Source organism: Papaver somniferum, chromosome 8, assembly GCF_003573695.1.
Source record: "Papaver somniferum cultivar HN1 chromosome 8, ASM357369v1, whole genome shotgun sequence".
Classification (NCBI taxonomy): Eukaryota; Viridiplantae; Streptophyta; class Magnoliopsida; order Ranunculales; family Papaveraceae; genus Papaver; species Papaver somniferum.
Window position 1 is genome coordinate 5,747,601 of NC_039365.1, and position 16,368 is coordinate 5,763,968.

Sequence of the window (16,368 nt, forward strand, 5' to 3'; positions counted from 1 at the left end):
TACATAGGAAGCGAAAAAAAAATAAACAAGTTAAGAGGGAATATATCAAAATGGCCGGTGTCTAATCATGGTGCAAAAGGATGTTTGCCAATGTCGTATATGTGCCCCTACATGGTTTCTTAATCGCCACGTGTCGATCAACAATTGGACAGACGGTTCTTCGTTGTGTGGCTTTGCGTCAGATCAGATAGTGGCTAATAAATGGAAAACAACGAGGATGAGGTTTGGGCGGTTTTGATTGACGTTGATCTGTGTTTGGTGTATTATGCAACCGGAGTATATTTGGTTTTAAAATTTAGTTGTTTTAATCTGCTTGTTGTTGTGGTTGTGTGCTCGTAGTGTGGTGGTGGTGTCACGGTGGGTTGGCATTGGGGGCCATGGGTTACATGTGATTATGATTAGGGAGGGGTACAAGACAAGAGGGAGTCCCATGAGTGTGAGTTGGCCATCACTATTATTATAGATCTCCTTCTTTCCTAGAGGATTTTCCAGAGCCACAGAGTTATTTGGTCCACTCGAGAATTTTTATAGTTGTTCAAGGACCTATATTTCTAGTTTAATCAATATACTTGTGTTATCTGAAAACTTTAAGAAAAGCATTAGTATAAAAATGTGGGTTGGATTAAGATTAACCCTTAGATAATTAAGAATACGTAATGCAGTTTAGAGAAAAGGTTAAACTTTTCTCTGTCTTTTGTTTTCAAGTCTAAAGAGGAATTGTACTCCTAACATTTTTTTGGTTACGACAAAAGGTAAATATGTGAAAATTTTAAATAATTTGCAAATTAAAAAAATTTCATCTTTTCTTCTTTGAGGATGCTAAGGGCTTTTCCTTACGAATCTTCGATCTTTTTTACACAGGTGTTATGATAAATATTCCCATTTTACAGAGATTAGATATTATGTACGTTGATAAATTTCAAACTCAAAACATAAAATTTATCTGAATATGAACTATACGATAAAAAGGACTAAGGATATTGATGCGAAACTCATTCACTTAAGTCAAGTTAACATATAATCTAAATCAATGCACTTGAAGCTAAACCTAACATTCCTTTTGGTTATTCCACACCTCGTGCTGGTTGCAATTGCATATTAATTTTAAATGAAACTTGCATGTTCATGTGGATGAACTCACCTTTCTACATTTAATTCTAAACGCGCCCAAGCTTCAATATACAAACTTCCACGTCATTCTCTTGTGCATTATGCAGATTCTAAATACAGATATCTTTCAGGAGTGGTTCAGAACCGACTCTAGTGTTGCTGGTAGGAATATATGCAGAAGCTCGCAGACAAAGATACCTGATCAGTGAAGACTTTGGTAACACAAAGAAATATGAGATTAACTTTTTAACTCAAGACTTCAGTCTAATCGGGAGAGCGGAAGTTTTTTGGGCAACAAGTCTATCCTTATTTTGTAATAAATATAAATTAAACATTCCTGGATTGAGCAGAGCTTGTGGGCTATCAACTCATCTAAATATTCAGCAATGGAATCAAGATGTAATGAACTCCAGAAAACAAACTGATGGTTTATCTGGTAACAATGTAAGAACCTGTGAAGGTATTCCAAATTTTATTATAAAAATATTAATACAGATATTAATATCCAACAATTTTATACTGCGACGTAGTTACATTAATGATAAATTAAGCAATTGACTAGATTAAGTAAAAGTTTGGTAATTTTCTTTTTATATAAAGTGTATCTGTACATAACAATAGGATTCTTCATGTTATCCTATTCTTCAAACAAAAATTCCTTAGCTCACACAATTCTTCAAACAAAAAGTTAGAATGTATGAACAACAAAAGTAGAAGAATATATGAAGTTTCTAGGGTTTACTTACTTTACTCACAAGTGTGTAGGTCACAGCGTCATCATCCTCAAGTCTCACATGAGAAGAACCGTTATACAAAACCCTAATTCTATATGGCAGAATTGTAATACTAGATCCATACCAAGAGGAAAAACATATAGCCGTTTGTTGCCCCATGTGAGCTACTAGTGCCTATCAAATCAATGCTGCTGTCACTTTTCTCAACGGTCGGAAAAGTTCCTCAAAAATTTTACCCTTACATCTTAACCCTCCAATCACACGACCAAATCTTAATCTCATCACAAATCCAACGGTTCGAATTTCTTCGTCCAAAGAGGCACAAGAAAACAAAAAGCCTTTCTATTTTATCCATCCAACGGCTGTGAAAATAATAAAAAACTCCCTCAAAGAAAGATAAGACCAGCTCATAAATCAATTGTTTACACGTGTCACAGACCTAATTCATTCCCAGAACAATCCTTTACACCTTTTTTATTTTCTCAATTTTTTTTCTAATTAAATTCTCCCTACAAAAAATATTTTTTTTTTATAATTTTAAAATAATTAAAGGACAAGAAAAAAAAGAAAAAGCAATTTTTGGTTGTCAGGTTTGGATGGATCAAGAAAAGAGTTTTCTATAAATCACCCACTGACTAGTTGGTCCTTCCTCATTAAGTGTTCTGGTGTCATCATAAGCTCAGTCTAGAACCAGAGAAAAATTTCATTTCTTGAGAGAAATTTGTTGAGAAGAAATGGAGGGCAAAGAAGAGGATGTTAAGTTGGGAGCTAACAAGTTTTCAGAGAGACAACCTATTGGAACATCAGCACAGAACACAGATAAAGATTACAAGGAACCACCACCAGCACCATTTTTTGAACCTGGTGAACTAAAATCATGGTCATTCTGGAGAGCAGGAATTGCAGAGTTCATGGCAACTTTCCTATTTCTTTACATCACTGTTTTGACTGTCATGGGTGTTGCTGGTAACAAGAATAAGTGTGCAACAGTTGGTATCCAAGGTATTGCTTGGGCTTTTGGTGGTATGATCTTTGCTCTTGTTTACTGTACTGCTGGTATCTCTGGTAAGCTCTCTCACTCTCTTTAGCTCATTTTATGTTCTCCTTTCTTCTGATTTTTCCATTTCTATTGTGGATTTCTTCTAATTTGGTCTGTGTGCTTGTGTAGGTGGTCACATCAACCCTGCTGTTACCTTTGGACTTCTATTGGCAAGGAAATTGTCTCTAACCAGAGCTGTTTTCTACATGATAATGCAATGTCTTGGAGCAATCTGTGGTGCTGGTGTTGTTAAAGGTTTCCAACCAGCAAATTACCAGATGAACAATGGTGGTGCTAACTTTGTAGCTCCTGGGTACACCAAGGGAGATGGTCTTGGTGCTGAAATTGTTGGTACTTTTGTTCTTGTCTACACAGTTTTCTCTGCTACAGATGCCAAGAGAAATGCTAGAGATTCTCATGTCCCTGTAAGTATTTCTTCAATTTTCCCACTCTTTCTGCATCTCAAGTTAGCATTAGCATGTTTTTAGTTGTTAATATTAAGAAAACTGAACCCAATTGGTCAATTCCATGCTTCATATGTGAGTTTCTTGTCTGATCTGTTTCTGATTTCTTGTTAATAATTAGTTTCAACATGTTCTTACAAGTGGGTTATTGCAAAATTGCTCATTCTCTCAACCAAAGGGTGTTTGAAGATACTATTGAATGTTTGATTTGTTTGTCCTAACCTGGTATTTGGAAAATCAAAAATGGTTTTTGGAAACAGGAAATGGTTTTGAGTAAAAACAAAGAATGGGTTGTGATTCTTTTCTTTTGATGTCCATATCCATGTGAAATTGTTGTTGCTCTGGTGGATTATTTTGTCTTGAGCCTTGAAAAGGATAACATATTCTCTCTATGGTGGTGGGTGGGTACATGATCACTTTAACCCAGTGGTTGCAGGTCCACTATGTCATGATCTGTTTCAAGAAAAAAGAACCTCTCATCTAGAAGTTTGTTACTGTTTTTGAATGAATGATGCTAATGTTGCTTGCTTTACATTTTTCAACCACAGATTTTGGCTCCACTACCAATTGGATTTGCAGTGTTCTTGGTACATTTGGCTACCATCCCCATCACTGGAACTGGTATTAACCCAGCTAGAAGTCTTGGTGCTGCCATTATCTACAACAGAGCCCATGCTTGGGATGACCATGTAAAGACCACCCCTCTAACTTCATGCTTTCTCTACTACAGAATTCATTGGATACCTCATTATTATTACCTACTATGGTACTACTACCCTTTTTACTGACTCTCATTTTGTGGTTGTGTGTTTGTGTTGCAGTGGATCTTCTGGGTAGGACCATTCATTGGAGCTGCCCTTGCAGCATTGTACCATGTCATTGTCATCAGAGCTATTCCATTCAGAACAAAATCTTAAGAAGATGATGATGATTTCATAACAACCATGAAAATTTGAAGCTTTGTGGGGATGTTCAGTATTTTGTGTTCATTATTTTGAAGGGGTGCCTTGGTTTTTATGTTTAAGTAGAGTTTTTATTTTAGAGGGGATTTATATTAAGAACTTCTGGATCAATTTAATTATTGTTATTATTGTTTATTATTATTATTATGAAGTGTGTAAATTATTTCCAATTAAGTTACTTGTCTGGTTTTTTTCTCTGAGCACCCTTGCAAATGATACATCTTTGTTTCATGTCCTTTCCTCTGTCTAGACGGGCACATGTTAAGCTTCTAGCACACAAGTGCTTGTCCGTGCCCTTTAGAGAAAAAACTATTCTCAGCTGTTGCTCCAGGGACCAAAGGATTGGAATTCCAAAGTCTGATTTTTAGTCTGGCAAATGGCAACATTACCACTTGATGGGGAAAAATAAGAGCAAACTAGTTGATCCAACTAGTTTCTTATTTGAATATTGTTGTCGTCAGTTGGTTTGGTATCTCTCTTCATATATGCTTAACAGACGACCCATGCGCGTTTCATTCGCAACATCTGTTTTTCTATTATCTATTGGTATTTTTTCTCTTGTTCTTCGTGTTAGCCGTAGAATTCAGTCAAACAAGATCAGAGTCTATGTCACGTTGTGGATGATCTTTCTTGTTCTGAAGATCTAATTATTTCAGGAAATTTTAGTTTCAACATCTGGTTTGTGGATGTTCTTCTTTTTTGTCTTCATGTATCCTTCAATCATTTTCAAAGGAACTTGATGATATATATCAACAGTTAGACAACTTAGACTCCATCATTATCAGTTGTCAGCAAATAAAATAAACTGCTCTTCTATTTCTATCATGATTTTTAATCTTGTTGATTTAGAATCATACATAGTTTTTCTATGTGTACTATGGAGTGGGATCATTTAGAATGTTTCCATTCCTGTACCGATTTAGTGCAGTGTGTTTATTGTTCAATGCTTGTTTAGCAATTTCTTGACTTTCTTAGAGTTTGATTTACAAGGTCTGTTGACTCTTTGATATTTGTGGTTTATGACTGCAAATATATACTCATGCTCATAAAAAAAAAGTATGGTGATCGAACATATGGTTTCTTCCTCTTTTATTATCTCTGTAAAGAGATTCTGTTACATTTGTGCCATCAATTTATAGCAAAACCAATTCAAAATTTGATAGTGGTTCTCTTGTTCACCACTGATATGATCCTAAATCAGGTTTCTAATCCACAATCTCAGTATTGAAGAATTCTCAGTTTTCTTTTTGTTTGCATTGAAATATAAGCTTTGCATTGTTGGCCGAATGCTAAAGAGGCCTTCTATATGACAAATTTGCAATTTGCATGTCACAGAAAATGTCCCAAGGTTTTGAAATTGAAATTTTAAATTTTACAATTTCTCAAAATTAAGGTTTAATTCGGGGTAATCAATCAAACTGATCACCAACTTCCTTCAAACACACTCTTACAAACGTATAATCAGTTCAAACATCTCAAAAATATCCATTGTATCCGGGGGCGGAGCCAAAGGTTGACTAACCCTGGCTCTAGACCCCCTAAAATACTAATATTCTTATAAAACCCCTTAAAATTTATACCAAATTATGTATTTAGCCCACCTTGTGGTTGGCGTTTAGTCCACCAAATCCAATAAGTTTATAAAATTTTATTTTAACCCCCTCAATTTTAGTTTCCGGCTCCGTCACTGATTGTATCTATCGAATTCGATCAATTTCACTATCGTATTGGTTCAAGATAGAAAAAAACTCAAAGTTCAATTATGATTAAATTCATTGAATTAATCAACAAATGATGAATTAGAGCAATTTCTACATGTATCAAACTTAAGGAAATAACAAACAACTCAAAATTTCTTTCATCATTTCCGTGAAATAAGTTAATCATAAAAAAAATCGGATATGAAAAGAAACAGAGCTAAACCAGATTACCGCGCACGGTGGGGAGAATGAACCCAATAAATTTTTACTTTTGATTAGTTGTTATTGCATTTGTATGCATTGGGGTTTTATGAATTATATCTACACGAGCGGCGTTTATGTTTTGCTGTCATGGAGTTAAGGTGGGCAGGTTACTGACTGTTTGAGAAAAAATAATAAAGATCAATTTTGGTGAAGCATTCATTTTCCTAGCATTTTTAGGGGCCATCCAAAAAGAATTAGGCGCCAATAATAAGACAAAATGGAGTCACCCAAACCTAAACAGAAGCTAGCCCTTATCTCGCGTATTTCGTAATGCCAAAATTGTCCTTCAACAATCGGTAGTTAATACTACAATCGGTAGAAAGTGTGTTATCTTAACCTCCAAATATACTCAATTTTCGAATTTTGGTACTACCATAATCGGTAGCAAGTTTCACTTTCGAATGTATATTGGCCCTAAAATGAGATTTTGTCAAAATTCTAAAATTTTTGTACTGTGGTACTACCATAATCGGTAGTAAACTGTGTTACTTTAACCTCCGGATATAATAAATTTTCTAATTTTGGTACTACCATAATCGGTAGTAAATTTAACTTCCGAATGTTTATTGGTCCCAAAATGTGATTTTGCCAAAAACCTAAAATTTTCAAACTTTGGTACAACCATAATCGGTAGTAAAATGTGTTACTTTAACTTCCGAATATACTCAATTTTCTAATTTTAGTACTGCCATAATCGGTAGTAAATTGAACTTCCGAAAGTATATTGGCCCCAAAATGTGATTTTGCCAAAATCCTAAAATTTTCGAACTTTGGTACAACCATAATCGGTAGTAAAATGTGTTACTTTAACTTCCGAATATACTCAATTTTCGAATTTTAGTACTACCATAATCGGTAGTAAATTGAACTTCCGAATGTATATTGGCCCCGAAATGTGATTTTGCCAAAATTCTAAGATTTTCGAACTTTGGTACAACCATAATCAGTAGTAAAGTGTGTTACTTTAACCTCCGAATATACTCAATTTTCGAATTTTGGTACGACCATAATCGGTAATAAATTGTGTTAATAAGTGATGCTTAATATCTACCGATTGTGTCACGGCCCCAAATTCAAAATTTCAAAACTTAATAAAATTTCGAAATTTCTACGTTCACAATCGGTAGTTAATGGTGTTCATTATCTACCGATTGTACGTAACTTTCAGTACAGAGAAATTGAATTTTTGAATCACGAATACTCGGTAGATACGATCAATTTACCTACCGATTATGGTTGATGTTCTTAAGAAATGAAGAACATCAACCATAATCAGTAGGTAAAGTATACTATTACCTACCGATTATGTTTCTGCTACTGTAAATTCAAGAACATCAACCATAATCGGTAGGTAAAATATATTTTTATCTATCGATTATGTTTCTGCTACTGTAAATCCAAAAAAAATTTCTGATCAAAATTTTGATTTCAAGTAATCAAATCCTAATTTTGAATCACAACCACTATCATCTATTCGTTTTGTATGTTTAACTCATTTTTTTTCTTTGATGTTTTAAGTTTCAACATTAAGGTTAATGGATTTTGGGTTTTAATTTTAAACAATTAATCATAACATTTGTTTGATCGACGATCTTTGTCTTCTATCAAAATTATAATGATCAAAAAAAAATTTGATGAGTAGAAAAGAGAAAGAAGAGGAGGATATAAAATTATAGGATATATGTTTAGATTTGGTATAAAGGTGAGGGACAATATAGACAATTCTCTATCTTTAAGACACCCCTTAACCCCCTTAAATGGATGGGAATAAAAAGATGACCCCTAATTCTTTTTGAGTGGCCCCTAAAAATGCTAGGTTCTTTTTACATCCTATAGGCCTTAGCTAGCAAGGCTGCTAATAGGGGTTACCAGGTTTGGTGGGGATGTACCAAGCCAAAACAAAACCTGATTTGTCAAATATGAAAATCTGTTTTGTCTTATCTTGATTTTGGTACCCCCCACCTAATTTGGTACCCCTATTAGCAATCTTGTTAGCTAGGCCTCATCTGAGGAGTTGATATTATTACAATACAAGAACTCACTGCACGTGCTTTGCACGTGCTATATATGAATTTATCTTGGCCATGCATTTTAATACTTCTGTTTGATCCTGCCCATTAATTGATACAATAACCTTAAAAACTTAAATATTGTTACATTTTTCATCTTCTTCGTTCTTATCTGCCTCTTTCCTCTGCTACACACTTCCACCACTTTCTTCTTCCTTTTTGTTTTTCCTACCTCCTCTACTTTAGTCGTGACTTTTCTTCTTTGCGCTCCCTCTGCTACAGGGCTCCATTTCTTTCATTAAAATCTTAACCACCGACATTTGTTATTTTGAAAGGAGGGATTTATAATTCAATCTATAAAAAGAGGGACCAATAGAGATGCGGAAGGCTTCGATTGAACCAATATAGATATGTTATTTTCACAAATTGGGGATGATTTGTGTTGGCGAAGAGAAGATGAACTTGAGAAATTTCTGATCATAATTTTGCAGTGAAGATGAACGGATTCCTTTTTAGTAGCCTTAAATTACTGTAATGGCTTAATGTAAAATAGATATATTGGTCGAGCATTAATAGACAGGAGCTCTTTCAAAAAAAAAAAATTATTAATAGACAGGAGGAGCAGAGGGCACTGCATTGCAAGTCCGCTATTCCGTGATTAGAATACAATGCCGTGATAAAAATACCTTAAAGCTCCAAAGTCCAAACCAAAGTAAAGATATCCAAACAGTGAATCTACAAAACCGTTGAATTCTGATATATCTCGGCGCATCAACTATGTGTTCCACATGTTTTAGCTCCAAGCCTCCAACTGCATGAGAACCACGTGTTACAGTTTTGCAAAAGCAAGGCTATATCTTTCATCTAATCAAGTTATATTCCCTAACCAGAACGAACGAGAAAACAAAAAGTTTAGGCAAAGTCTTCTTCTTTTATCCTGTTCTTCACCATCCGCCTCCACCACCACCACCTTGTAGCCTTTAATCGGCAACCAGCAAACGACGGACGCCGCTGACGGACGCCCCTATAGGACTATTTCATCAGTACTGATTTTAGTCGACAAATGTTTTTCTATGTTGAATGAAAATGATAAAGAAATAGTGGAGATTTTGAAGAAGTTTGAACATTTAGTTTATTTGTTTGATTGTACAGTACTTGATAGTAATTTCTAATATGGGTCGGGTCGAGACGGGTATCCGTAATCGTCGTCTTCTTCACAGGAGAGGAAAGTTCATTGTTTTTTCATTCAGTAAAAACGATTTTGAGAGTGTCAGTTATGTGAAACTAATGATCCTAAAAGGCTCCATGACTTAAATGGGGACTATTATGTTGCATTCTCATCAAGTTGAGGTCTGATTTATCTTTTCTTTGTCTAGTGATTCCTTCAAATTGATTTGGAAACTGGAAATTGTTTTTTTTTCTATAATGACAATATCATTCCATTTTGGAATATCTTAAACCAATTTGTTGTTCTCTTTCCACATAGATGAAAGTTGCGATGTTACGATCCATTCTTGGATTCGTATCCTTACGATATACGGGTGATCCCCGTTAATTATCCTTTATATATCCTGTCATTTCGGAGTGCAATTTTCTTTTGAAAATTGTTTCCGTATTCGAGAGATACTGAGTATCAATAATATTTCTTTGAGTGCGTCATACTGCATTATGTGACAGTATGTTGTCATTTTTATTAGCTAAAACTATTTCCCATCTTCCTGGTGTGTTTTCATGATCACTACACACCATACATTTTTTTTTCTTTCAATGGGATAAATTTGGGCTTTTGCTTTACGCCAGTCAAGTCAACTGATTTCCCAGCCAATTTACACAAGTCGTTAAATTCTGCTGCTGTGAAGATCTTTTTGCTCGTCTATTTAATTTTGGTGTCAATGTTGTTTTTTTTTTTTTTTTTTTTTTTTTTTTTTTTTTTTTTTTTTTTTTTTTTTTTTGAAGCATGAAAAATATAATTAAAATTAAGTAGCAATTACACGAGGGTCGATGATATCCAAGGAGTCGTCCATTATAATTTAATTAATACATGGTGGGATTGTATGGTCCCAAAAAATTTGATTAATTTTGGTGTCAATGTGATCAACGATTAAGTGACTGTGAAGCATCTGAAGATCGTATTACCTAAACCAAGAGTAGGGGATAATAAAGATTGTTTGTAGTCTTCTTCTTCAACAACACTTCAAATCTCTCCGTGTCCAACTTGAGGGGTATTGGAGTATAGCATACAAGTAGCCGAGGTTACCATGCAAAGAAGGACCGAGGAAACTGTGCAGTCAAAGGAACACGTGCATAGAAGAAGATCAAGTTAGTTTGCAAGATCCTGTAATCTAGCTGTGATACCTGTTCAAGATAATTGGTTTCTTGTTATCTTCCACGTTTATTATTTATCCAATTATCAATATAAATAGGATCACATAATGCAATTGTAATCATCTCGGTAAGTATTGATGATCATCAATACATTTGACACTACGGGGTTTATCGGTGGATGTAGACGTTAGTGCCGAATCACTTTAATCTCTTGTATCTTTTATTTACATCTGATCTTTACTATTATCATAAATCTAATAGCACTAAAGATGATTCGTCTCTACACCAAATCCTCAACACCACTTCACCACTAACGCGCCATATCCATTAGTCTCAAACTTAAAACACCTAATCCACCTCTTTCTTAGGGAGCGCACAACATACTCCAGTTGATCAAGTGGGCGCATTTAGAACCAGCTTTGCTTTATCATAACAGTTTCTCATATTCTGCTCATTTCCGCAGAGTCCTTAAGGTTACAAAGCTCCCAATGCCCTTGCAGAAACCTGGAATTTGGATCAGTTTTTTTTCTTGATAAAAAAGAGACTTATTTATTGATTAAAAATACTGATGTCTTTCGCCAGAAGACTACAAATATTGGCACTGAAACTATCATAAAGCTCAACATCTAAAGCGGAAGACTACAAATATTGGCACTGAAACTATCATAAAGCTCAACATCTAATTCTGAAGTTTTAACTGATTAACCAGTTCACCTGCTACTTGATTGTCATCTCTGCTGATGAATGAAAAACTACGAAAACTAAAACATAAAGATAAATGTTTAATATCTTTCAAAATATTTCTGTTTTCCCACTGAATTAAAGAAGTGGTGCCCGTAAGAGATTGAATGACCAGTGTAGCATCTTCTTCTATTTGGATTTTGAAGTAAGATTTCTTCTTTGCCCATGCTAGTGCTTCATGGATTTCCATACATTCTCCTTCTTCTGGATTTAATGCTCCATGTGTGAAACTTCCTTTGATCCCTATACAATCACCTGTTTCATCACGAATGATTAGTCCAGTTCCTATTTTGCTAGTAAAGCTGTCGAATGGTGCATCAACATTAATTTTAATAATGCCTGGATAAGGAGGTACCCAATGTGATGTAATGCTATGCATATGTTCATGTACAATGTTATGTGACTTCAGATGAGAAATCAAATGATAGTTAATTTTATGCACAAAATTAATTGGGTTTAGAGATATTCCCTGGAAGATTGAATCACATCTGTCCTTCCAGATGATCCATGCACCAATCATTAATGTAAACATCCAATGCTCATTTGTACTATTATCTGTTGTGAACCAACTTGTGCACCATTCTGATACACTTGTACAATTGTTTCTGATTGCATCAATATTGATGTTCACCCCTCTCCACACATCTCTGGCATGTTTGCATTCCAGTAAAAAATGCTCAATAGTTTCAGTACAACTACCACGACTACCACATTTTTTTTCCTGCTCTATATTATAGACTGCCAGTTTATCCCTTGTCTGGTTAATCTCCCTAATACATTTCCAAATGAAGAGCTTAATTCTATGAGTAGCTCCAGATTTCCACAGTGCTTTCCAAACCACAAATTGAATGATTCTTCCATTGACATTAACTTCTCCATCCCAGCTAGTAAGCTTATTGTAAGTGCTCTTAACAGAGAATTTACCATCTTTTGAAGGCATCCATATCATCTTGTCTTCCTTTGTCACATCAAGAAACATACTCTGAATTCTAGCAGAAGTGTTGTCATCAAATAATTGGTCTAAAAGAGTAATGTTCCAATTATTTGTACCAGGAATAATAAGTTCAACAACATCTGCATAAAATCTGAATAATAATTGGGACTGGTGGAGATGTCATACCTGGTATCTATCTGTCCAACCATATCTTGGTTCCTCTACCATTATTGATTTCCATAAAGTAATTTTGCTGAACTATAATCATACCTTTAGCAATGTCATTCCAAGAATATGAGCAGTTTTTAGCCTCAATCTTTTGATGTAGAATATCCCCATTTCTAAAATATTTCTTCCTTATAAGCTGCACCATTAGATTACTTGATTCAGTACAGATTCTCCAAGCCATATTTGTTAGCAGAGCCAAATTAAGCTTTTCTGGATATGTGAAAGCCAGTCCACCAAAATCTCTTGATTCACATATCTTGAGCCAAGATATGGGGTTAGCACCTTTATTAGATTTATGGCCCCAAAAGAAATGTCTCTCTATGGAAGTAAGCTTATTAATGAGTTGATTAGGGAGCTTGAAGGTGCCCATTTGATAAGTAGGGACTGCATTTAAGACATGCTTGATCATAGTTGACCTTCCTTCCTGAGTGAGAGAGATTGAATTATAAGTAGATAACCTTTGCTCAAAACTTTATTGTACTGACTTGAAAGATTCTTGTTTGGAATGCCCAAGGATTAATGGAGAACGCAAATACTTTTCTTTAGAGTTCGTAGTTTTAACTCCAAGTATTTTAGTGAGACAGTCTACTACTTCTGTTTTTGTATGCTTGCTGAAGTAAACTGCAGATTTCTCAAAGTTTATAACTTGTCCTGACTGAGTGCTGAAGTTGTTGAGCAGATTGTTGACAGAAGTAAGATTTGCCTGAGTGAAAATCAGGCATTCATCTGCAAATAGCAAATGATTGATGGCTGGTGCATTACAAGCCACTTTAATACCTTGAATAGTTTTGTCTTGTTGAGTTGCAACTAGATGTCTTGAGAGAAATTCCATATCCAGAATAAATAGATAAGGTGAAAGAGGGTCACCTTGTATAATTCCTCTTGTGTGCTTGAATTCATCACAAGGTGAACAATTAATAAGAATTGAAAGAATTGAAGTACTTATGCACTGGTGAATCAAGTCACAGAAATCATCACTAAACCCAAAATAGTTAAGAACTTTAAGAAGCAAGTTCCACCAATCTGTCAAATGCTTTTGACATATCCAGCTTAAGTGCATCCATCCTATTTGACCCCTTTTTTTCTTCATAGAATGAATAATTTCTTGAGCTATTACTGTGTTGTCACTAATTAATCTGCCTGAAACATATGTTGCCTGATATGGAGATATGATCTTCTCCATTAATGGTTTCATCCTGCTTACAAGAATCTTAGAAATTATTTTATAGAATGTATTGCATAATCCAATGGGTCTGTAATCTGCTGCACACATAGATTTCTTCTTCTTTGGAATGAGAGAAATATAAGTTTTATTAACTTTCCTTGACAAATTTTTTGTTTCAAAGAATTTCTTGACCATTAAGCAAACATCTTCACCTATAGAGCTCCATTGACTTTTGTAAAACCCTGCTTGAAACCCTTCTGGCCCTGGAGAACTCCAATTTTCCATACTTTTTAAAGAAGAAAAAATGTCATCTGAAGAGGGAATACTTGTCAGAATAATATTATCTTCTGCGGTAATGATTGTTGGAAGAACTGAATAAACGTGTTCCTCAAGAATTGTACTTGAACTTATACTACTGAAATGGCTTGTAAGATGAGATGAAATCTCTTCTCTTGACTGCATCCAAATACCATTGTAATCTTGAAAAAGTCAATATTATTTCTACATCTTCTTATGTTGCATTTGGAATGAAAAAATTTGGTGTTGTTATCCATGTCCTTAATGAAACTATCTCTAGACTTTTGTTGATAGAAATAATTTTGGAATTTATGCCATTTGTGGAGTTCCTTGTTAACTGTCTGAATTTGATCATCTGCCTGAGAGTTGTGTGGTTGAGCTTGTAATACAGTTAACTGCTGCTGTAGAGAATTAACCTGCTGATGAATGTTACCAAAATGTTCTCTGTTCCATTTGGATAAAGTTTTCCTAGTGATATTCATTTTATTAGTGAACTGAAAGGCTGGGGAGCCATTAAATTCAGTCTTCCCAGCATTAGCAATTACATTAAAACAAGAATCATCATTAAGCCAAGTTAGAAAAAACTTAAAAGGCTTCCAGCAGTTAGGTATACTAGAATCTGTAACAAACATAATTGGACTATGATCACTACCAACTTGGTTAAGGTGATATAATTTAGAATTAGGAAAAGAAATATTCCAATCACTATTGCCTAGTGCCATGTCTATTCTATATTTTCTATCACATGTACCTAAATTGTTGCTGGTCCAAGTGTGACTTTTGCCAGAATAACCTAAGTCTTCTAAACCACATTCAGAAACAGTCTTATTGACCCATCCATCAATAGAGGAAGAAACATTATTATCAGTATCAGAAATATGAAAATTAAGGTCTCCTAGTAGAACCCAAAGACTACTATTATTTTTACTAATATCCAAAACATAATTCCACTGAGCTTTTTTCTTGTGATAACTAGTATGGCCATACATACAAGTAAGCAGAAATTTAGGTTTGCTATTATCAGCTTGAACCAAAATGTTAAACATATTATTATCTTTACCAACAACATCACAAGAGAAGCCATTTTCCAGAGAAGAACAAGCCCACCAGATAAACCAATTGGTTCAATAAAATCATGATTTGGGTATTGATAATGTTTAAGAAAAGGGTTGCTTTTATCTTGAGTTATCTTTGTTTCACACAAAAAAGATTATGTCAGGGTTTTGACATCTAATAAGATCACTAAGATGATTTCTGGTGGCTGAGGATTTAAGTCCCTAAACATTCCAAGAGATTATTTTCATATTGTGAGCCTTATTTGAGTCAACTAAGATGTTACGCAAGATACTAATACTAATAATGAGAATAAAGATTTTGTGTAATATTAACTTGCAAGCTATGAAAATATGCAGACTGTGATGTTTAAAAGCTAAATGCAAATAAAATCTAATAAAAATGAAAAAAGTACTGAAATAAACTAATTGATAAATACTTGTTATAAGAAAATTATGAAATACCTGACTCTCCATTTGACTGCCTGGATCTTGCTTATCCTTTCAAGTGATTGAGGAGGAAGTTTGAATTTCATTGCCAGTGACAGTGGTTTCACAGGAAGAAGAACCAATAGTAGTGCCACCAGTTGAAGCTCCATCTTCCATTCTAATTCTTTTACCCAGCCTGTTGTCTTCACTCCCTTCTTCTTGATTATCTTTGTTGATTAAGAAGTTCATATTAATGATTTATCCATCTTTAGGGGGTACAAAAACTGCATTCTTGACAAACTTCCTTTGAGAACTCTTGATTGCAGGTACAACTTCTTTAGAAACTGCAGTTATATTCTTCCTTATTGCTTTTGGGTTACCAAAAAAGTATGGCTTATCATGAGCCTTTTGAAGAAAATTGGCTGCATCTTTACAAGCCACTCCACAATGCTTAACTATATAACGTTTGGGACAGATATTTGGTGGCTGTCTCTCATAGAAGAATTTGATCCACTTGGTTACTCCAGCATTAGTGATTGCCTCTACTTCTCTTCTCATAGGAAATGTAAGATCTACATTAACACAGACCTTAACAGGTTCTCCTCAACTGGAATTGCATCTTTTGGCTTAATTCCTACCACATCTCCCATAACACTGCCTATTCTTTTTACTGCAGCAGCATTCATGTGTTCAGGAAGGATCCATTTTAGGTGAATCCAAAAATGTTGAAATCCCCAATGCTTTTCTGTATAAATCATCTCAGGGATATAGTCATGAACAAGCAATAAGTTCCTGTTGATGTTCCAAGACCTTTCATTAGTCACTTTATTCAGAGAATCCCACTTGCTGAACTTGAAAATCATTATGTTTGGTTCAACCTCCACTATCTTAACCTCTTTCTCAGTTAGGAAAGGC

The 16,368-nt window shown here is 34.6% G+C and overlaps 2 protein-coding genes across 2 annotated transcripts; one reads left to right on the forward strand and one right to left on the reverse strand.

Moving 5' to 3' along the window:
- The first annotated feature begins 2,486 nt into the window (after window positions 1-2,486).
- Window positions 2,487-4,509, forward strand: LOC113304266 (probable aquaporin PIP1-2). The gene is made up of 4 exons (XM_026553341.1): window positions 2,487-2,909; window positions 3,013-3,308; window positions 3,896-4,036; window positions 4,169-4,509. The coding sequence occupies exons 1-4, from the start codon at window positions 2,579-2,581 to the stop codon at window positions 4,262-4,264; spliced, it is 864 nt and encodes a 287-aa protein (XP_026409126.1). The 5' UTR covers window positions 2,487-2,578; the 3' UTR covers window positions 4,265-4,509.
- A 6,777-nt stretch (window positions 4,510-11,286) lies between these two features.
- LOC113304974 lies at window positions 11,287-15,623 on the reverse strand. The gene is made up of 5 exons (XM_026554093.1): window positions 15,490-15,623; window positions 14,311-14,944; window positions 13,103-14,131; window positions 12,553-12,934; window positions 11,287-12,368 (listed from the first exon to the last, which is right to left on the reverse strand). The coding sequence occupies exons 1-5, from the start codon at window positions 15,621-15,623 to the stop codon at window positions 11,287-11,289; spliced, it is 3,261 nt and encodes a 1,086-aa protein (XP_026409878.1).
- Window positions 15,624-16,368: the final 745 nt, after the last annotated feature.